This window comes from Perognathus longimembris, chromosome 15 (genome assembly GCF_023159225.1).
Source record: "Perognathus longimembris pacificus isolate PPM17 chromosome 15, ASM2315922v1, whole genome shotgun sequence".
NCBI classification, from domain to species: Eukaryota; Metazoa; Chordata; class Mammalia; order Rodentia; family Heteromyidae; genus Perognathus; species Perognathus longimembris.
Window position 1 is genome coordinate 44,703,861 of NC_063175.1, and position 22,693 is coordinate 44,726,553.

Consider the following 22,693-nt stretch of genomic DNA (forward strand, 5'->3'; position numbering starts at 1 on the left):
TTGTCCTGACTCTTGTCCCTCTCCTTCTCTCTACTTTCTCTCTCCTAGGTCATCCTTCAATCTCTTTCCTTTCTGCTTATCTTTCCCATGATGCCCTGTGGAATCCTCATTACCATTACCTTTAGTCTCCTCCAACAAGGATTCCATCATCATTTTTTTCCCTTGGATACTGTGGTTTCCATAGCTCAACACCTCTGCTGTCATCTTTGGTGGCGGTTTCTCCTGGTTCTGCATCATTGGTGACACATTGTGGTCAGAACCAAGGTGGCAATGGGGCAGGGCAGTGAAGAGAAGGCAAATATTTTAGTCCCTTGTCATTTCAACAAGCTGCTCCTCCACTTTCCTCTAAAACACAGGTACTCTGAGAAAAAGAGAACAAAGAAATTTCAGAGGAAGTGGGGCCTAATTTTCTAGGGTGTGGGTAGCTGTGGGAAGTGTGCTGTGCCGAGGGGGATGAACAGAGGGAGCGAGTGGGCAGAAGGGAGAGAAGGAGAAGTCAGAGGGGAAAAGGGATGGGAAGCCACACGGTAGGACACTTGACACAGTCCACGTCAAGTGGCAATCCACCAGGGAGTGTTTTCAAAAGAGCAATAGCATAGAAATGATTATTCCACTGCACCTGCATAGACTACAATTGTCCAAGCATAGAAAGCAGCAGATCAGTTAGGAGAGAATGAAATGAACGCAGTGAGCGGGGGTGAAGGTGGGCGAGGACGGTGGTGGTGGAGGTGGTGCTGAGATTGGGGCGAGGGCTGCGTATTAAGAAATATTTAAGCATCGCAGAATGATCATTTACTTACTGAAAACACACCTATTCAATGTAATTATCTTCATGAAGGACTGTTTACTTCCTAATACCATCAGCACAATGAAGACACTCAAGATAGAAATCACTTCTCAAAGTTCGCCCGCGTGTGTGTGTGCAGAGCGTCTACGTAGAGACATCCTCTTTGCATATTTTATTATTATTTATTTTACTTTACTTTATTATTTTGTTTTACTTTACTTTTCCTTGTAAAATTTGTGTCCTAACTGGCTAATCCCAGTATACCACTGTTACTCTGTGAAACTCCCCAAACACAGAGGAAGTACATTTGTTGCTCAGGATTATTCTTGTAAGGGATCACTGATATTTAGTGGAAGTTTGAGTTAAGAAGAGTCAATTTCCAAGTCTGAAAAAAATCATACTAAGTGAAATGAGCCAGACCCAAAGAAGCCTAGACTCTCTGGTTTCCCACATTGGTAATACTTATAATTATCATATATTTAGGGTAGTCCTAGCAGAGGATCACAATAGCTCAATGACTATGTATATATGATCATATAAGATGATGCTAAGCAAAGTGAACTCCAAAATTTGGGAACAAGTAGGTTTTCATTGTGTTTGTTATTTTAATGTACTATGTGAAATCATCTCCTTTTTTCTTGTGTTTTTCTTCCCTATGGTTTAAACCCTGTTGTCACTGTATTTGATTTTGATACCCTAGGTATTGTATATATGTTTATCTGAATTAGGGAAAGGAAAGGGAACATCAAAATGGTGAGACAAAGGACAAAGGGTGAGCCAGTGCAACAGCAATGCCCACAAAACAATATTTTGTAAACTAACTGTACAACTTGGTGGGGGTTGGGGAAGAGAGGAGGTGGGAGAAAAACAAGGGAGGAGGGAACAAGTTTGACAAGAAATGTACTCACTGCCTTGTATAGGTAACTAGCCCCTCCATACATCATCTTGACAATAAAATTAAATTAAAAAAAATCAATTTCCTGCTAGCATCACTGTCCACTGGGGGGAGACAGAGAAAGAAGTGGAGGCGTGTGCCCTCTCCACACTGTTATGGAGGGACACAAGTTCCTTCTATAGTGTTTGTTCTTCTCTGAATTAGACTGATAATGGGTAGACGGATAAATCACAGGTTGCTAAGGAGACTTAGAGACCAGTCTTAGCATCATAACTGCCCATATCTCATTGGGCAGAATTCAAGGACATGGGGTTTATTTCCTGACACAGCCGTGAAATTGATTGACCTATGGATTGCAGGGTATGAGAGAAAAAAAGGACATCACATGCTTTTTTTTATTCTAGTAAAAAGGCTAGAGTTTTCATTTAATAAAACAGGCAAGAACTTTGAGACTATAGTCAAATGGATTTTTTTTTGAAGTTGAGTAATTGATAAGCCTTTCTTTACCTGGGTAAGCTAATGAGAAAGACTAAGAACTCTCCCTGTTGTTAACAGTACAAAATTTGAGGCATTTCCGTCCATCCAGGGGCAGAAAAACCTCCCTCCAACCAACTCTTCTTATTTAATTATACTTTTATGATCTTTAAGTAGTTGCACAAAGGAGTTACTATTGAACAAACAATTTATAAGTACAATGCACGGTGATCAATATCACCCCTTTCTTCATTCTCCCTCATCCCTTCCAACCCAATCCTGCTCCTCAATTTTCTTATTTTCATAAGCTATGAAAGATATCTTATTTCATAAGATATGAAATTATGACTCCATTCTCCTCCCTTTCTCTCTTTAATTGTAGGACCTCTCCCTTGGATGTATTTTCTCATGCCTTCCAAGTTCTAGTTTCTTGATATTCATTTTGTTGGACTCTTGAGTTCATTTTACTATGGAATTACACCATTTGAATATCCCCCTGCAAATACCATACTTTGCCACCCCAACTCTTTGATCACTGGGACCATTAGTGTCTCTTTTCCCCCATTTCTCTGTGGTCACTATCAGATTTTATTGCAACCTTGCTCTGTGTGTTATGGAAAGTCTGATCATTTAAATAATAATTCCCTTAGTCTTATAGTGTGTGTGTGTGTGTGTGTGTGTGTGTGTGTGTGTGATCATTAATCAAAACATTCACACTGAATTTTGGGTTTGGAGGCCCATCTCTCTTACACAGGACAATCTCAACATAAACAGACTGGTTTAGTTGGATGGAAAGAGAATGTATAAGCAATTTACTTATATACACAGAAGTATAACTTATTTGTCAGATGAGAGCGAATTTGTTGGTAGGAAGTTATAGGTGTCAGAGGTTTAGAAGATAATGTGCATTGTCAGATAGAAATTCAGGAGTCATCAGAATATGAATGGAGTTTAATATCATAGGGCAAGTGAGCTCACCTCAGGCCTATGAGTAGAGCTGGGAGATGATCCATCTCCTGAGCCCTGCATCACCAGTAATTAGAGGGTAAGAGATGAGCTGGAACCACTAAGACCATCCAAGAAAGGGTGTGTACTTTATAACCAAGAAAAAATGCTATTCAGTTATCGACTTTGATTGGGTGTCTATTAGTGAGTGGGCACAAAGGCAATTATTGAACCAGAAAGAATAAATTTATACCGTTTTTAGGAAAATGGCTGGACCTGGAGATCAATGAAATAAGTCAATTTATAAAGTTATCACCTTCTCTCTCCAATGTGGAATTTATGGGGAAATATACATGAAAGTGAGCATGGTGGACCAGGCCTGTAATTGAGTTACTTGGGAAGTAGAGATCAGGAGGAACATGATTTTCAGACAGATCTGACAAAGATGGTAGTGAGACCTCATCTCACAAACAAGTTGGGCATGGTGGTTTGTATTTGTAATCCCACCTACATGAAAGGAGTAGGTAGGAGGACTGTGGGTAAAACTTGTCTAGTTCAAAAACATGAGCTCCTACATAAAAAATACCTAAATCAAAAAGGGGTGTGTGCATAACTCGGGTAGTTGAATGTTTGCATAGCAAGTGTGAGGTCCTGAGTACAAACTTTAGTGTCATCAAATAAAATGACATGAAAATTAAGGATTTTTGGAGGGCATAGGAGAGGGATAAAAGGAAGAGAAATAAAACCAATAATAGAGGGGGTTAATATGATATAAGCACATTTTGCATGCATGATTGACTATCACAATGAAGCCCCTACATTTACAACTACCTTATGCTAATTAAAAATCAAAGATTCTTGAACTGCAAAGATTAGGTTAGAATATACCACCATCCATTTGTCACCAGGAAAGAGAGGTGGCAGAGTCAAGGTTAGTGGTCAATAGTAAGAGGTTAAAGGGATGAGGGAAAGAGCCACAAGCAAAGGGGTGCAGGTGGTCTCTGCAGCTGAAGGAAGTGACATCTCCCAGACCTTCCAGAAGATCTATGCACAATTGTTTGACTTTATCTCAGCAAAGCTTGTCTCCAGAACAGAAACCCAATGCATTTATTTAAACTTGTTACAGCAGTGATTGCAAACTGATACCCACACACAGTAGCAATGGCTGGGGAGAGCACTTTTCTGACTCAGTAAGAACACAAGGGCAAGAGGCAGATAGTGGATGTTTCCATCTTTGAAGTGGGCTTTGCAGCTATGAGGAAGGGGAAAGGATGCAGAGTAAATTTCGGGAATCTTCCAGAAAATAGATTCCCACATTTTATTTCCAAAGAGCGTGTATCCTGTCATTTTGTGGTTGTTGTGTAGAAAGGTAATTTTATTTTTATATAATCTTCAAAGTCACCACAAGGTAAGGCCAAAGAAGAATATTCATATAGTGATACTACATATGACAAAGATACAGAAGGAGAGTTGAAATCCATTTATTTTAACTAAGTGTTTCAGATAATACTGAGATCCATAATGGATTTTGATCTTAAAGGGCACATAATCAACAAATTAGAAATTGTGCCTTCACAGCATTGATGTTAACAGAAATATAAAATGGAATGGACTCATGGAGGCTGGGGAAAAAATAACCAATGGGAGAATATGTCCCATATTTACTAATTGGAGGCCTCTGTGCATTCACACCCGTATCTGGAGCCATTATTCTAGACACAGTGTGTAAAACAGACTGGAGAGTAGCAAGAAGGGACAGAGGAATTCAGCGGCAGCAGCTGAGATCACCCCAGAGCTGACATGGTAGAAATGGCAAGGGGAAACAACACAGATGCAAAGTCAAGGAAGGAACGCTTGTCCCTGGCAAGTCACTATGCAGAGAAACATTATACATAGCCTTTGGTGGATGTTGGTTGAGTTTCAAAGTTGTGATTGGAGTAACTGGTGAATAAAGAAGCGAATTGTAAGAAGGAAAAAGAGTCATGTTAGTAAAGGACAGGGAAAAGTTTCAAGCTAAAGTAAATTTAAGTGGCAAGCCAGATGTTTCACAAGCTAATTATAGGGTGATAAAAGAAGGAAGACAATAAATTCAGGGAAGGACATAATGGAAACTAAAGGTCATAGGTGCAGAGAGGGTGATAAATCTGGCCTTGGTTGTAAATACTGGGAAGGTCATAGCTCATTTCACTGGGTCCCTGAGCCTTGCCTTCTATGTGATACTTTATTCTCGCCTTTTTCCACCACCTTATTACTATTTGGATCCTTATATCATTGCCTTGCACATTTGCCTCCTTTTTGAGCATTTTAGTTGTTTGTAATTTGTTCTTGGTTTCCATTATATCACTCTTTCATGCTCCCTTTTCCTCTTTGTGAAAATTTCCTCTTGTGTTTCTTCATGAAACATGGCATGCAAAACATTACTCATTTTTATCTTCAGCTCTTCAATTCCTCTGTGATTCTACATGCTTCCTTTGGTCAAACTTATTAACTCTTTATATATCTAGGCATCATGGAGGAGAGAGAACTATTTGTCCCTGGTCCAATGCATTGCTCTCATAAAAGAAATTGCAAGCTGGTAAATAATTTTTGGATTTGCCGAATTACTGCAAATAATCAAACTACCGGCTTATCCAGAATGTAACATTTCATTGAGTGACATAACAACATTTCCAAGTCTCTTGCAGGAGTCTGAACTTTCCTACTCTGGGGCCAGCTCCAGGACTTCTAGCCACTATCAGGAAATGCAAATGGCCAATGACTATCTCATTTGAAGACCCTCAGCCTCATTAATGACAAGAGATATGCAAATTTCTCAGTTACACTGAAATAATTTTTATCAGTGGGATTGGAAAATATTTTTTGAAAATCTAAAACCTTGACAGTGAAGCAGACTAATGGATATTACACATTATAGGTAACAAATGCAGAATAGAATAAACAGGACACAGTTCTCTACTCAATTGCCACAAGGATGTAGGCTTTCATTTGCTGCTTAATTAGCACAAGGGAGACGTAGTCACGTGAGAGGATGCAAGGTGGCAGAAATGAGAAGTCTGGAACTTTCCCTGTGAGGAAACATGTAGGGTGGATAGAATTGTTCGACTTCAAAAATGACACCCAATACTTATGTGCCCTAATTAACTTGTGCCCTTGCAGTTTCTCCGTGATCATAAGTGTTCAAAGGAGAGATTCTTTATAATTATTGTCAACTAAATATTTGTGGAACTTGGTAAGCTCAAACCAGTAATTTACCAGTTACTCACCCCCTATTAGATAAATTCTTGTAAAATTTGAAGCTGGATACTTAATCATTCAGGAAATTCACTTCAAATGATACACCTGGTCCCCACCCTTGAGGAACTAATATTATAATATTTTAAATTATAATTGCTATGCATAGTTAACCTGGGAATACAATACCTTCAAAGAGAAAATTAATATTCACAGAATAAAAATGCAGAAAGGCAGATGGTAATTAAAGCATGGAACTATTTCAGAGAAAGACAATGTCAAAAGAAAGGACATTTGTCAAAAGCCAAGTGTCCCTATTTGACATAAATATGAAAAATTATTGTGAATAGCAGATATCAGAATGTCATCGGAATGGATAACCACTTAACAAATGTGTAAGCTATACCACAGACAGACCAATTTCCTAAAGCACAAATAAGTACAGAACTTTGAATATCCATATCATAGTGTCAAAATATCGATGTCCCATATAGTTAAACAATGTCCATAAACAGCTTTTAATAGTGTTTGACTCTTGAGTAAATAGTAAAGTTGACTCATAATTAAGATAAATTAATATAAAAACTTGAACAACACCATGCAATCTGGGAAGACAATCATGAATTGGCAGAGAAGAAAACAATACACAACAAACAAAGGGTCTTAGAAAAACTGTTTAAATAGAAGAGTAAAAGCAGAAATTGATTTCAAATATGCTAATGGTCAATTGGTGAAAATTAAAGTGTAACTCCCAAGGAAGTAGGAAAGAGAAACTACTAGGAAAAAAATCATAGCATGTAAGATATAAAAACAAAAAGAAAACTCACTGGTTTCTTGATACATAAAAATGCTTATTGCAAAAAAAAGAACATTGGACAACAATAGTGAAATTGCCACAAGGCATACATAAAGACATGAATAATAAGTACAAATAGGAATAAATAAAAATATAGATATGAATAAAATATGAATACTTCATAAATGGGAATATTAGATAATATAAACATCATTATTAAGTATGATTATTTGGGGACTTAAAAAGGAAATGAACACACACACACACACACACACACACACACACACACACACACAGAGTTTTCTGTGACCTGATTAGCAAAGATTAACAAAATGGTCAATCAGGGAAAATGCCAATATTACCGATGTAATTTTCTTCAATTTGACCAATTTATCAACAGTTTTTAATCTAATTAATTCTACTTTTAGATCATGTGCATACTTAAATTTGATAAAATTTAAAATTTGATAAAATATGCTAGTTTATGTTTATTTGCAAGTATTGGGTTTGAACTTATGGTGCTATGTCACAACTCCTGCCTTGCTTTTTTCTAGGTTAGAGATGGATTTTTCTGTCCACACTAACTCTAAACCACAGCTTTCCAGATCTCTGCCTTCCAAGTAGCTAGGATTGCAGGTATGAGCCATTGTCTCCTGGCAAACTACAATATAAGCATAAAAACATAAAAACAATCAAAAGGATAAATATCCTTAGATCTTATTGAAAAGTATGAAATGAGTACATAACACTTCAATAATAGATAAGTGATTATTTTTGAATTACCTATAAATCAGGCTATATTGCTTTTATAATTGAAAAATAAAGGTATATGAAGTCAGATTCCTCACAACTTAATGGCAAAGTTATAAAAGAAGTATAACAGTAAATTGGGGGCACTAAATAAGAAATTCAAGTTTATATGGACATAGAATCTGCCCTTTTCAGCCACAATTGGTTTTGTAATCTGAAGATTGCTTAATCCTTTGAGATGTTTTCCCTGTCTGTTATATAAACACAATGGTTTTCCAGGAGCTAGTGAGCTCACAAGAGTTCCCGACCCTAAGTGCCTGCTCTTCTTAGCTTAACAACCAAATGCTTTCACAGAGAAGCAACAACTTACCTACAGATGCACCTCGATGCCCTGCTAAACCCATCATGCTTTGAAAATAATATAGGTCAAAACGCACTTAATGTCTCACCTACTGAAGACCAATAGCTCCATGCTTTAAAAGTTCCAAGCTTTACTATAGTAATAAAAACAGCTTGGTATTGGCACCGGAACAGGCCTGAAGACCAATGGAACAGAATTGAAGACCCAGAATTAAACCCACAGAACTATGCCTACTTAATCTTTGATAAAGGAGCTAAAACAATAGTATGGAAGAAAGATAGCCTCTTTAACAAGTGGTGCTGGCAAAACTGGCTCAACACATGCAACAAACTAAAACTAGATCCTTATATATCACCCTGCACCAAAATCAATTCCAAATGGATTAAAGACCTTGAAATCAAAACAGGCACCCTGAAAACACTAAAGGAAGGAGTAGGAGAAACACTTGGGCTCCTTGGCACAGGACAGAACTTCCTTAACAAAGACCCTGAAAGGCTACAAATCAAAGAAAGGTTGGACAAATGGGACTGCATCAAACTCCAGAGCTTCTGCACGGCAAAGGACATAGCTCTCAAGATAAACAGAAAGCCCACAGACTGGGAGAAGATCTTTACCGGACATTCAACAGACAAAGGCCTCATCTCTAAAATATATTCAGAACTAAAAAAATTACCTTCTTCCAAAACAAAACTGCAAAGAACCAATAGCCCCCTCATCAAGTGGGCTAAAGACTTACAAAGAAACTTCTCTGATGAGGAAATGAGAATGGCCAATAGACATATGAAAAAATGCTCTACATCACTGGCCATAAAGGAAATGCAAATCAAAACAACATTGAGATTCCATCTCACCCCAGCAAGAATGTCATATATCAAGAAAACTAATAATAACAATTGTTGGAGGGGATGTGGCCAAAAGGGAACCCTACATCATTGTTGGTGGGAATGTAAACTGGTTCAGCCACTCTGGCAAGCAGTATGGAGATTCCTCAGAAGGCTCAATATAGAACTCCCCTATGACCCAGCAGCCCCACTGTTGGGTATCTATCCAAAAGCCCACAAACAAAAGCACAGTAATGCCACCAGCACAACAATGTTCATCGCAGCACAATTTGTCATAGCGAGAAGCTGGAACCAACCCAGATGCCCCTCCATAGATGAATGGATCAGGAAAATGTGGTACATTTACACAATGGAATTTTATGCCTCTATCAGAAAGAATGACATTGTTCCATTTGTAAGGAAATGGAAGGACTTGGAAAATGTTATACTAAGTGAAGTGAGCCAGACCCAAAGAAACATGGACTCTATGGCCTCCCTTATTGGGAATAATTAGTACAGGTTTAGGCAAGCCATAGCAGAGCATCACAAGGCCCAATAGCTACACCCTTAGGAACACATAAGATGATGCTAAGTGAAATGAACTCCATGTTATGGAAACAAGTGATATATCACAGTTGTAACTACTTTCAACATCCTATGTGTATGTGTAGTTTCTATTATTGATGATGTTCTTGAATCACCTTCCTATGGTTGTACCTACACTATCTCTGTAATCTTATCTGAGTATAATGGAAACCGTGTTTACTGGTATTGGAAGTAGGAAATTCAAAGGGAATACCAAATTTGAGAGACACAGGGTAAAAAAAAGAGAAATAACTACAAAAGCAATACTTGCAAAACTGTTTGGTGTAAGTGAACTGAACACCTGGGGGGGGGAGGGAAAGGGGGGGAGGAAGGGGGGCATGAGGGACAAGGCAACAAACAGAACAAGAAATGTATCCAATGCCCAACGTATGATACTGTAACCTCTCTGTACATCAGTTTGATAATAAAAATTTGAGAAAAAAAAAAGTTTCAAGCTTTAGACTAGCTTGCTTTAGGCATGCTCAGAACACTCATGTTTGTCATTCATGTTTGCTTATGATATGTGACTCCTGCAGCTGCCTCTTACTGTCCCTGCTCCGCACCCATACTTGCCCAGGATGAGTGCACTACTCTCACATTGAAAAACCATAAGTCAAGGATTATCTGTGTGTTGTTGCATTGTTGTTATGCACATCAAATAATAGTGAGCATGGGTATTCTATTTCATTCCAGATTCAATACTTTAGTATATGTGTGCACAACAAAATTTCATTTATTAAAAGTGTTTTTACGGGGCTGGGGATATGGCCTAGTGGCAAGAGTGCCTGCCTCATATACATGAGGCCCTGGGTTCAATTCCCCAGCACATATATACAGAAAATGGCCAGAAGTGGCGCTGTGGCTCAAGTGGCAGAGTGCTAGACTTGAGCAAAAAGAAGCCAGGGACAGTGCTCAGGCCATGAGTCCAAGCCCCAGGACTGGCCAAAAAAAAAAAAAAAAAAAAGTGTTTTTACTTCTATTATTCTGTTAATCAATCTCAGTTTTTCCATTTTTTCCCCTCAAAAATCCTATTCTTCTATATGCCCTAAAGGAGAAATAATGAGATATCTTTTACATTAGCAAGTTAACAAAGCAAGTGAAGAGAATCAGAAGTTGATTTTTTTTCCCCTTGGGTTTTCTCTGGTCAATAGTGAAAATAAATGCTCTATGGGTTACAAGTTTCATTTGGTTATACTATTATGAATTCTTTGAAATGTTGGCAGTTCAGAGCTGGTTCTATAATTGTGACTTATACATTGTTTTCTGAGACATTCATTGAAGTATTCAGAAACAGAACTTCCTTAGTACTTCTTTTTTTAAAAAAATTTCCTGTTATGTTTATGTAGTTGCACAAAGAACTCGCTATTTAACTAAGCAGTTTATACATATAATGCACCTTATTTAATGACACCTATTTATTTCCTTTATGGATAAAGCAAATAAAACTCAAGAAATGTCATGAGAAATCTAGATATAAACTAGCCACTATACTTTAATGCCGCATGGCTCAGAGCTGATTTCAACTGGCAATCAGTCCTTTCAACAAAGGAATATCCCTGATCAGTTGCCTCTTCTCTAGGGAGTAATATTTCAATTTCTGGTATCAATGTAGAAGTCAGATTCATGGACAGAACAAAATGCCTTAAGGAATGAGAACTTAGAAAATACTATGAAGCTTAATGTTCTAATTTAGGTTTGAGGATTGAGATAAATTTTCATTCATGTCATGAATTCTATTTTGGTTCAGACATGGTTTGTATGATGAATCACTAGATATACAAAGCAAAAGATAGTCAGAAATTCAAGGACACACATGACTGATATAAGGAGTATAATTCCCGGTGCCAACTTTGTTCCCTCCTGGGAGCAAAGGAAGTTCAATAATCTCAACATCTTTCCTGAGATGAGCAACCACAATACCAGGATTCAAATCCATGGAGGCTGAGGTTGAGAAAGGGGAAAACAATTGTTCCCAGGTGCCAATTCTACCTATCATAAAGAAATTGTACTTTTGCCTGGTTTATTGCATATTTCATGTCATCAAGCCTTTAGCATGGAACTGCCTGTGCATTAAGTCTAATCAAGGCAAATGAGCAGACAACACACATACATGGAAAGATATTCCGTGTTTGTGGGCTGGAAAAAAAATGTCATGAGAAATCAGTGCTACAATGTGATCTAAACAAACAAAATTCCTATTAAAACCAATGCAAGAGCAATAATTACAAGAAAATACATTGTAAATTGCATAACTGGTGGAGATTGGGAAGGAGGTAACAAGATTGACAAGAAATGTACACACTTCCTTACATATATAACTGTAACCCCTCTGTATATCACCCTGGCAATAAAAAAAGACAGATGATATAATAGAAAATTTTTAAAAATTCCAATGCCTTTCTTCATGGAAGTAGAAACAAATGAAGATTTGTATGAAATAACCACAAACGACTCCAATTGCCTAGAGTAATTTGGAGGCAAACAGAACAAAGGACCATAGTTTCTGATTTCAAAATCTACGACAAAGTTACAGTAATCATATCAGTGTGATACTGGCATAAAAACAGATACAATGATCGATGGGATAGTATAGAAAGCCCAGAAATTTGCAGTTAAAACCCCCAAACTATGGACAACTGATTTCTGACAAAAAATAAAAAAAGAACAGTCTCTTCAACAAAGAAGAAAACTTGGAGAAAACTGAGTACTGACACAAAGGATTGTGAAAATTCAGCTTTATCACACTCAGTATGTGTGGTTCAGCACAAAATGGACTACAGGCTTAAGCAGAAGATCTAATACTACTAAGAGAAAAAATACTGAGAGGCCCCATGACTTCTTAGCTATGACCCTACAACACACACAGCAATAGCAAAAACAGGCAAAGTGGATAGCATAAAACTAAAAAACATTCTGCACAGCAAGGGAAACAACTAACAGTGAAATAAACCCCACACATACTTGGAGAAAATATTTTCAAATTACACATATGATGAGGAGCTAATATTAAAAATGTACAAGAACAATACACACAAGTATAGTAGGAAAAGAGGTATCCCTATTTTAAAAATAGCAAAGGTTTTTGACAGATATGATCAAAAGATATACAAATGACAAACAGGTATATAGAAAAAGTTCAATATCACAAATCCTCAGGGAAAGACTGAGATTGTAGTGAGATATCACCTTCATCCCTGTTAGAATAACTATTACCAAAAATTAAAAAACAAGGGTTGGTGAGGATGTAGAGAAAAGGGAGATATAAATTAATATAGTCATTTTGGAAAACAGTATGGAAATTCTTCAAGAAACTAAAACCAGAATTAGAGCACAATGCAGTCATTTTACTTATGGGTAAGAGACAAAGAGTTGACATTATTACTTCAGTTCAATCTACTGCAGTGTCTAGGAGGTTTATATTTCCAAAAAGACATGCTGGTTTTTGCATTGGGATGAAGGTAGATTTATTAATAATTTGGAGGTTCATACTAGTAGCTCCTCAAAAATGGATGGCCTGTAAGAAACGAATAAAGACGGGTCGGTCTTTAAAGTCATATTTTGCTTATTCTCTGCTACAGTGTTACTCTGACAAACAAAGAACATCAAATTTCAGATTAATATTAAACATCACTTCAGTTTTGCATATTGTATCATGTATATTTTCTCAGTGAGAAGTGAAAAAGTACTCTAAAATATTATTCTATTTTTAGTTATTTGTGATTTAACATCACAATTCATTGAAAAACAATGCCAATGAAATATAGCCTACAGCAAGACATAATATTATAAGAAGCAGACAAGATTTACTTTGTATCTTTTTTCATTCATCTAATCAGGAACTACTGAACTTTATCTCTTATTTTTGCTTTATTTAAAACCATTTTAATACATTATTTTCCTTGTGATCCAAAACAGCCGGTGACTTCAGTAATAAGTATATTTTACTCACGAATCACCTAAATTTCTCTTGATCCAGTAATCTCAGTATTGTCTTATCTTCGGACAATTTTGAAATTAGTCAGTGCCATAATCCTTCTGTTTGCTTACCCACAGACATCTGCAGTATTCATAATCAAGGAGTGGCTTATAGGCTTCTTCAGAAGCAAAAACCAAATTCCTAACCTGTGAGAAATCGAACTTCAGTGATTTCAAGCAAGATACATGAAAGAAGGAAGGGGTTTGCAACATCATTCACACGGGTGAGATCACTTGAAGGTTGCCAGCTATTCCTATTTATTTTCTCTGCCTAACACGAATTGTAGATGCTCAGGTTGAAGTTTTCTCTGGAAGATGAATTACAATCAGCATACATAATTCACGTGAAGTAAATGCACATTTATACATTTAGTGCATTTCTTCTTTTCTCACAAAGACAGTGCAGCCATTTTTTTGGAGTCCCCTTTGAGATCCAGCACCCTCAAAATGGTGGGAAAGCAACAGCAGTATACTGTGAATCTTGAACAAAGTGAAGCTGAATTGGTGAGTGTTGCACGTAATGTTTAATAGCTTTCATGTCTAGTATTTGAATAATCCTTCAAAAATGTATGTGTGTGTGTGTGTGTGTTTGTGTGTTCTACAGGATGAAAAGGCTGGGATCTTAGCAGTTATTGTAGCATTGAGGGAATCATTTAGTACACAAGACAGGCTTTCATATCCTTAGCACTAGCCACTGTCTAAATTTTGATATGTAAATATAAAACCTACATTAAAGTATACAAATCTTCAGTGAATTTGAAATGTCACGTTCCTAGCAAGTATTAATGATTTGTTATTTTGATTTCTATGCATTTTTTTCCAATGGAAGTATTTCCATCTAGTTACAGCTTGCTTATATTTTAAGTAATAAGTGGTGGTGAATATTTCCTGGTGGGTTTTTGTGTGTAAGATATATTACTCTACTGTATGCAAATCACACATTTCTTAGAATCAGATCATAAAGATCTCATTTGTCATTCAACAAAATGTCTCCATATTTATAAAATGGGTTCGTGTCAGAAACTGAATTCAAGTTTCATATATTTGCCTTCCACACATTTGACTACTATGTTCTTCTCAAAGGAAAATTAATTCTATGATTAACTTTAAGGTTTTAGAGAAAATGCAAAACAGATAGAATTTCATATCAAATTGTTTCATAACTTTTTGAACTTCATATTTGTGATCTGTGTGCATTTCAAATATTAGATGACATTGAACTCAATTTATGTTTGCCTCATACTGCAAGAAACTTAGAAAACATGAGTTCAACACTATATGTATATTGCTTTCTCCCAATAATATATTGAATATGATTTATGATGCTCCTTACAATAATGAAAACACTTGTGAAACTTAGTGTGGTAACTTGTATAATTGATTGTGCTAATCCAAAAGAAAGATAAAGTTTTAAGACTGTAAACAAAATGAAGGAATGATCAGGACTCTCCAGTTTTCAATATTCTGGTAGGCAACTGGTAACCTCATTATAGCATCAAAATTAGAGGCTCAAAATGCTTTTTTGGTGGACAGTTCTTAAGTGAATGTTATATGCTTATTTTAGAGAATTTAGAGAGCAGAAAATTTCAAAGAAAAGAGGAGCAAATCACACATTTATCTGTCCAGAGGGAATCACAAGTGCTTCTACTTCCCCTCATAGAATCGAATCCCATCCTTTTTGTGGGCCTATTTTGACACACAAAGTTCTTGTCATATTTCTTAGCATTTCCTCCAAAAATCATATACAAATACTAATTTAAACTCAGAAAATGGACAGATTACACTACTGGAAATTTTCATTATAGGAGATTTATTCAAGTTACCTTTCCATTCCTTGATAAGGTTTATGGTTCTCTTTATGTGAATCCTATTTCATTTTGTATGCTTTGCTATTTTATATACTTTATCATTATTGTCAATAGCAATGTATACACACACACACACACACATAATCCATAACACAATTGCTTTGATGAGCTTCTATCTCAGTGCTATCACTGGCTAAATTAATGAGCTCTTCTTACTTTTAATGGGTTATCTATTGGTCATTTGTGATTCTGTTAGCAGAAAAATCACATCATCCGTGAGTAATAATGATTTTGTCTTTGTTTTTCTGATTCATGTGGTCTGTCTAGAACTTCCAGGAAAACACAACTCTTAGTAGGGGTAGGAGATATTTTCTGCTTTTCCTTCCTGAAGTGGAATGGCCCATTTATTTCCCCAGTAGACATGATAGCGGCCATTATTCTGAGGCACGCATTGCTTAGCATGCTCAGGGACTATTCTTTCCTTTTATTTGAAGTTTATTGAGATTTCTTTCTTTTATTTCCTTTTGTCAGGACTACGTGCTGAGATTTGGGAAATGATACTGAAGCATGCATGTAGAGTATCCCTTTATTTTCCTTCTCTGATCATTTGCTTTCAAAGTTATATCTGTATACTTTATGTCACTAAATCACCACTGAAGTTTCAGATTCTCTTATGATTTAGTTATTTCTACATTTAATTCTTGGTAGGATCACATTTTATACTCATGTTTTATTCATGAGATACAGTCTCATTTTTTTCAATATTTATTGTATTTATTTATTTTCAAATTTTTATTATCAAACTGATGTACAGAGAGGTTACAGTTTCATACGTTAAGCATTGGATACATTACTTGTACTGTTTGTTACCTCGTCCCTCATACCCCCCCTCCCTCCTCCCCCTTTCCCTTTCCCCCCATGCGGTGTTCACAGTCTCATTTTTTTTTTTTTTTTTTTTTTTTTGCCAGTCCTGGGGCTTGGCTTGGACTCAGGGCCTGAGCACTGTCCCTGGCTTCTTTTTGCTCAGGGCTAGCACTCTGCCACTTGAGTCACAGCGCCACTTCTGGCCATTTTCTGTATATGTGGTGCTGGGGAATCGAACCCAGGGCTTCAAGTATACGAGGCAAGGGCTCTTGCCACTAGGCCATATCCCCAGCCTCCTCACAGTCTCATTTTGAAAAGAAAAAAAAAAAAAAAGAGAATGTGTTTTTGTTTCCAGTTTTAGTTTTAGTTCTCTTTCTTTCTTTTGTTAACAGAAGGTCTTGTTACATAGCCCACTCTTGCTCGCCTCAAAACTTCTCTGAGTCCTAGGATTACAGGTGTGGAACGCCACACTCAGGAAACTTTCTTAATCTTAGAAATTGGAATTTGTCTGTTCATTTATTTATTTCTGTTTCTTTCTGTACAGCTGTCCATGAATCTAGGCTGCTGTTCAAATGAAGGGACTCACTGTGGTTGTAGATCCCACAATGTGATCTTCCAGCCACAGAAGGTAAGGTTTGGGAACAAGACAGGAAGTGTCGGTCATTCTCTATAGGAAGGGGGAAATACCAGGCAGGCCTTCTCCATTAGAACATCTGCAGGACCCCTGAGAAGCCCAGGGCGGAGAACATCAGGGCCTAAGATCCCCAGAGTATCAGTGCTCTGTTCTATCCCTGTGTGATCCAGCTCCGTAAAAGCACTGATTTTCTTTTGTATTTTTATGTATTTCCCCTATTTTTATGTATTATGAATCCAATGAAATTCCTTTTGTTCATACTTGACAGATAAAAATGTATTTAATAAATAATTTTGTGAAATTACAAGAAGGAAAAAATAATGAAATAGAAATCTCTGCCATTTTCTACGACCCCAAGATAACCAATCTAAATGCCTTAATTTGTCCTTCTATTATTTTTCTACTCATTAGAACTAATTAGATAATTCAATTTATACTGAGATGTTAGTAGGTGATAATAACATAATATATTCCTCAGGCAATACTTACAGACAAAGCCTTATTGCTTTAGTACAAAGGGAGAGATATTGGGGGTATTTTATCCTCGTAAATCTGTGTGTATATTGTATATGGATTATATTTGTGTGAAAGAGAGAGAGAAAACGAGAGAGAGGGGAGAGAAGAGACATTTGTATATTTCTTGTGGTGTTCAAAATAATGAAACACATTAGTCTTCTTCTAATTGAAATCGGTTAACTGTCACTACCATGCAATTTCCTGGAACACTCACTTTTCATAAACCTTTGCAGGCTGCATCCAATCGGTGTTCGCTGTGGAAAACATTTCTGGTGTGTCTGCTGGCCTGTCTGGTTGCCACAGCCATTACAGCCCTGGCCTTTTATTTTGGCTACTTTGGCAAGCCTATCAGCAACACCACCATCATCCTTCATATAGATGGAAAGTCCAGTCAGGTTACTGACCTCACTCCTTCAACCCCATCTCCTGCTCCACCAACCACATCTCCACCTGAGAGCTCACCACCATCCACCCCTGTGGACAACCCAAGCTCGTCTACACCTGCTCCGGCGACAACTATAGAACACGAGGCGGAAATTGAAATTGATGATGAATATTTTTGAACCCTCAAAACCATCCTCATGGCAGATGGCCCCCCTCGACCCTAAAGAAGTCATGCTCAAGTTCTTCCAAAATCTTTGTGCTATGCCAGGAGGTTGGGAATCCTGTGACTGGGGAGGGAGATCTTGCTCCTGTCATCCAATCCTTGGGCTCACTGTGTGATCTCTGAGAAAAATAGGTCATCTGTACCAACTGTGACATCCTTGAAACCATGTCCTCTGTTTCCAGAATTTGTGCCAAGTCCAGGGAACACGGAAATGGGCTGATAGTGCAAGATTCAGGTAAGGGCGGTCTAGAGGACTGCTGGCTCCCCTTTAGGAATACTAGAAACTGGTAAACTAGTGTTACCAAAAAGAAGCTTGCGTCTTGGAATGCTGTAAATGAAAGCTAACATACCACTGCTTGTGTCGTCTAATATAAAACCTTTCCTTATAAAATGTCTCCACATGCTAAAGTATAGGACGAACATTTCCCAAAGGTTTGAAAATACTAAGTGATGTGTACATATTCAATAGGCAAGTGATTGTCCCATTTGGAGGTTTGATTCAGCAAATATTAAGGCCATATATACATTCTATTTAAAATGTTTATTCACTAGACTTTAATGACATGAATAGATTTTATATAATTTTTAGGGTTCTCCATCTAAAACAGCTTACAAAACTATTTTGCAAGCCCCTCATTTGTTCTTAAACTCAAATAAATTTCTATAGCAATATGTAAGTGAAGTGCTTCTATAGCAATTGTATTTATTTCTTTATCCACATCTGTTTCCAATGAAAGTCATGAGCTGTCTTAAAAATGGAATAAGAGGTAAGTCAGAACTGAGATTTGAGGGTTATGATTTGCGGCCAGCCAGGGCAGAAAACTTCATGAGACTTTTATCACCAATAAATGATGCCATTGTCAAAAAAAAAAAAAAAAGAAAAGAAAAGGCTGGAAATGAAGCTGTGGCTCAAATGGTAGAGTGCTAGCCTTGAGCAAAAGGAAGCTGAAGATGAGTTCCTAGGCCGAGTTCAAGCCCCAGGACTGGCACACATATCAGAAATGGAACAAACAACTTCCAATGATTGCTTGCCACTTACTACACCAGGGACACTTCAGGTTAGATTCAGTGGTGATTGGTCGGCATTCCTAAAACACAGTGCACAGAACTCTTGCTACGCACATTAGCAGATGAACGGGAGCTGGTGTTAGGAGATGTCTCTGCATGGGCCTCACAGACCTGGACTTCATCTCCTTGTGCTACAGATTTGGCATAGGGCTCCCATGTCATCATTCAAAGAGACTGCGTCAGCTCCAGCCATTATCTCTCTAATCCAGGCCTCACAATGGATAAAGACGGAAGGATCTGATCCTCCCATTTAAGGATACTTTTCAGAAGCTGCACACCCACTTTCCAGAAATTAGTCATATGGTCTCAATTAGACCAAAGAGTGCATGCGTAGGATATGAGCAACCCAAAGTGACAGTTCTGTTTATAGAGGACACTAGGAGGATGGATGTCAGACCTGACCAAGAATCCTGGCTAAAACAATTAAGCATTTATTATTTTTTTTAGAAGTAAGCATTTTCCTCCAAATTCCTCATCCCTTTGTGCTCCATACATCTTTAAAACTGGACTATAACCAGGCGCTAGTGGCTCAGGACTGTCATCCTCGCAACTCAGGAGGCTGAGATCTGAGGATCGTGGTTCAAAGCCAGCCTGGGCAGGAAGGTCCATGAGACTCTTATGTCCAAATAACCACCAGAAAACTGGAAGTGACACTGTGGCTTAAGTGGTAGTGTACTAGCCTTGAGCTGAATAACTCTGGGACAGTGCCCAGGCCCAGAGTTTAAGCCCCATTACCAACAACAACCACAACCACAAAACTCGTCTAAAAACATCCCTGCAGTTGCAACATTGTACCGGTGTCCAATCCTCATGAGTCATTTGTGATGTTAAAGTGAGCTGGCCTCAGGTGCTAGCCTCACTGTCTGTATATTCATTTCTCTAGGAGCTTTACCTCCACAGGTGATCACCAGAAGCCCCTCCCAGAAGATGTGACTCATGCCTCCTGTCTCTGAGTGCCTCAGCCATGACCAGCCCTTTGCAGAGAGAACAAACCAAGTGAGGCACTGGTAACATTACAGAAATATCACTCAGGAAGTGAAAACTTGGGATCATCCAATCCAAGAAAAAAAACAAAAAACAAATACCAAAGAAAATGAAAACCTTAAACATGTCACCATATTTTATCATGAGGACCATGTTAGAACAGAGAATTAAAGCTTTAAAAAAAAAGCTTCAATCTCATAAGTGATATACATATTTTTCTATATTTTAATTTGTACGATGCTTGAGATTCACAGAGGCCTAGTCTCCATGAACATTTTAATAACATGCATGTGGTTAAACCAGTAACTTTTGACAATGTACTACATGATTACAGTCTGGGCATGAATCAGAGCAAGAGAATGAACTCCAGACTCTTCTCTATGCAAATATGCTCTAATCATGCCAGGATTTCTCAAAGGAAAATGGCAGAATTTCACAAAGAACGTGACCTGCTACCATGTTCTCCTTGAGACAGAATCACAAATTATGGACCCAACAGTAGGGATTAAATCTCTACAAAAAGATTAGGCCTTTGTCAGTTTTATGCATATGAATTTGGGAAGTTCTTTCAAACTTCCTAGTCATCAATTTAGTCTATAAATTAGAGACTAAATCGTTTCGAAAGTTATTTTGGAGATAATTGAATATCACAACTATTAAGGTACTTTACAGAAGGAACATGTTAATAGACCTTACTGTTATTTATACTACTATTAACCGATACTTAAAACTTATTTCTGTTGGAAAGAATTGACTCTTTACTTGGGCCCATGAATTAACTGATAGCAAGGAAAATGCTAGGCATCCTAGACTCTAATTTGTATTTTTTTCATTTCTTTATTGTCTAATTGATACACAGAGTGGGTTACAGTTTCATTCGTAAGGCAGTGAGTACATTTCTTATCCAACTTGTTACCTCCTCCTTTATTCCCCCCTCCCTCCCCATTTCCTTCTCCCCCCACAAGTTGTACAGTTGGTTTACACCATATAGTTTTGTAAATATTTCTGTTGCATTGGTTTGTCTTTTTATCCTTTGTCTCTCAATTTTGGTATCCCCTGTCCCTTCCCTAGTTCCAATACAAGTATATACACTATCCAGGGTACTAAAATCAGTTACAGTGATATTGGGAGTAAAAACAAAAAACTAAAAAATCAAGAATATGCGTTATGAGCATATTTTTACGTAGTTGTACAAAGGAATTGCCATTCAACAAAGTAGTTTATGAAGATAATCTGTTGTGTGATCAATGTCACTCTTTTAAACAATCTCGCAAATCCCTCCCAACCCTACCACTAACCTCACTTTTCTTAACTTTGTGGGATATGTTTTGCATTTTTCCTCCCTTCTCTCCCCTTCTTCACTTCGTTAGTCTATCCCCTTCCCCTTAATCCTTGCCACCTCTTCCAAGTATCCATTTCCTGGTGTATATTCTGTTGACCTATGATTTTGCCTTTTTAAGGAATTACACTGCTTGACTTCTCCCCTAAAGCTACCATATTTTCGTCAATACATTTGTGTACACTTGCATAAACCATAAGTATTTACTTACATATTTATAAATTAATTCTAGCTTTCATTTATGAGAGAAAAACATGCAGCCTTTGTCTCTCTAGGCCAGACTTATTTTGCTTAGCCTATTTTTTTCTAGGTCCTTCCATTTCTTTGAGAATGATACAAGATCATTCTTTCTCATAGTTGAAGAAAATTCCATTGTTTTTCTATACCACATTTTCTTGGTCCATTTGCTCTGGGCAAGTTCTATACTTTGGCTGTGGTGAAGAGTTCAGCAATGAACATGGTGGAGCTGATGTCTTTACTGTATTCTGGTTTGTGATCTTTTGGGGAAATTCCCCAAAATGGAATTGCTGGATCACAGAGTACTGCTCTGAGTCATTCTTTCCTGCAGTCACTTTGCAGCCATCTTCGAATACAGGAAGGAAGGGACAGGAGACAATGACTGGCTGTCAAGCCGCAATGACGCCCCCTTGTAACAAAGCTCCATCTGACATCAATCTTAAGAAAATGAGCTACCAGGCCATCTATGACCAAAGGAAAATATTGGTGACTAGGATTATTTAATATCTATGCACAACTCTCCCCTTGTTCTGAATTCTTCCTCCTATTTAACTGTGAGGAAAATGTCTATCTGGATAGGATGACTTGAAATGCACACTTTTCCTCTTCCCATAGGAGTCCCATGCACATCATAACCTCTTTTGCTGTCCTTCACCAATGGTCATTTTTCATTCAGTACATTGGGGCCACTGGTCAGACCTAATATGTGGAACTTGAGACTTTAGACCTAAGTCTAGAGATCTCTTGTCCTTCCCTATGAGGGAGAACACTGTAATGGTCAACAGATATGATCTGGTTGTTGTAGAAGACTAGAATTTGCATCCCAGATACACACATGCTAACTGTGACCTCTTCAAGGCCTAATCTGGGCCAACCATTTGTAATAAAGGAATAATATCAGTAGTTAATTTATGTAGTTAAAAGTATTAAGTATATAGAGTTGTGAGGATTATATAATAGTCTGCTGAAGAATACTAGTAATTGTTAAATTATTATGATTTTAATTTTTAGCTCCT

At 37.4% G+C, this 22,693-nt stretch overlaps 1 protein-coding gene across 1 annotated transcript; it reads left to right on the forward strand.

Annotated features, from left to right (window-relative positions):
- The first annotated feature begins 14,067 nt into the window (after nt 1-14,067).
- On the forward strand, nt 14,068-18,005 carry LOC125363944 (dynactin-associated protein-like). Its single transcript, XM_048363281.1, has 3 exons — nt 14,068-14,137; nt 16,853-16,920; nt 17,676-18,005. The coding sequence occupies exons 1-3, from the start codon at nt 14,068-14,070 to the stop codon at nt 18,003-18,005; spliced, it is 468 nt and encodes a 155-aa protein (XP_048219238.1).
- Nucleotides 18,006-22,693: the final 4,688 nt, after the last annotated feature.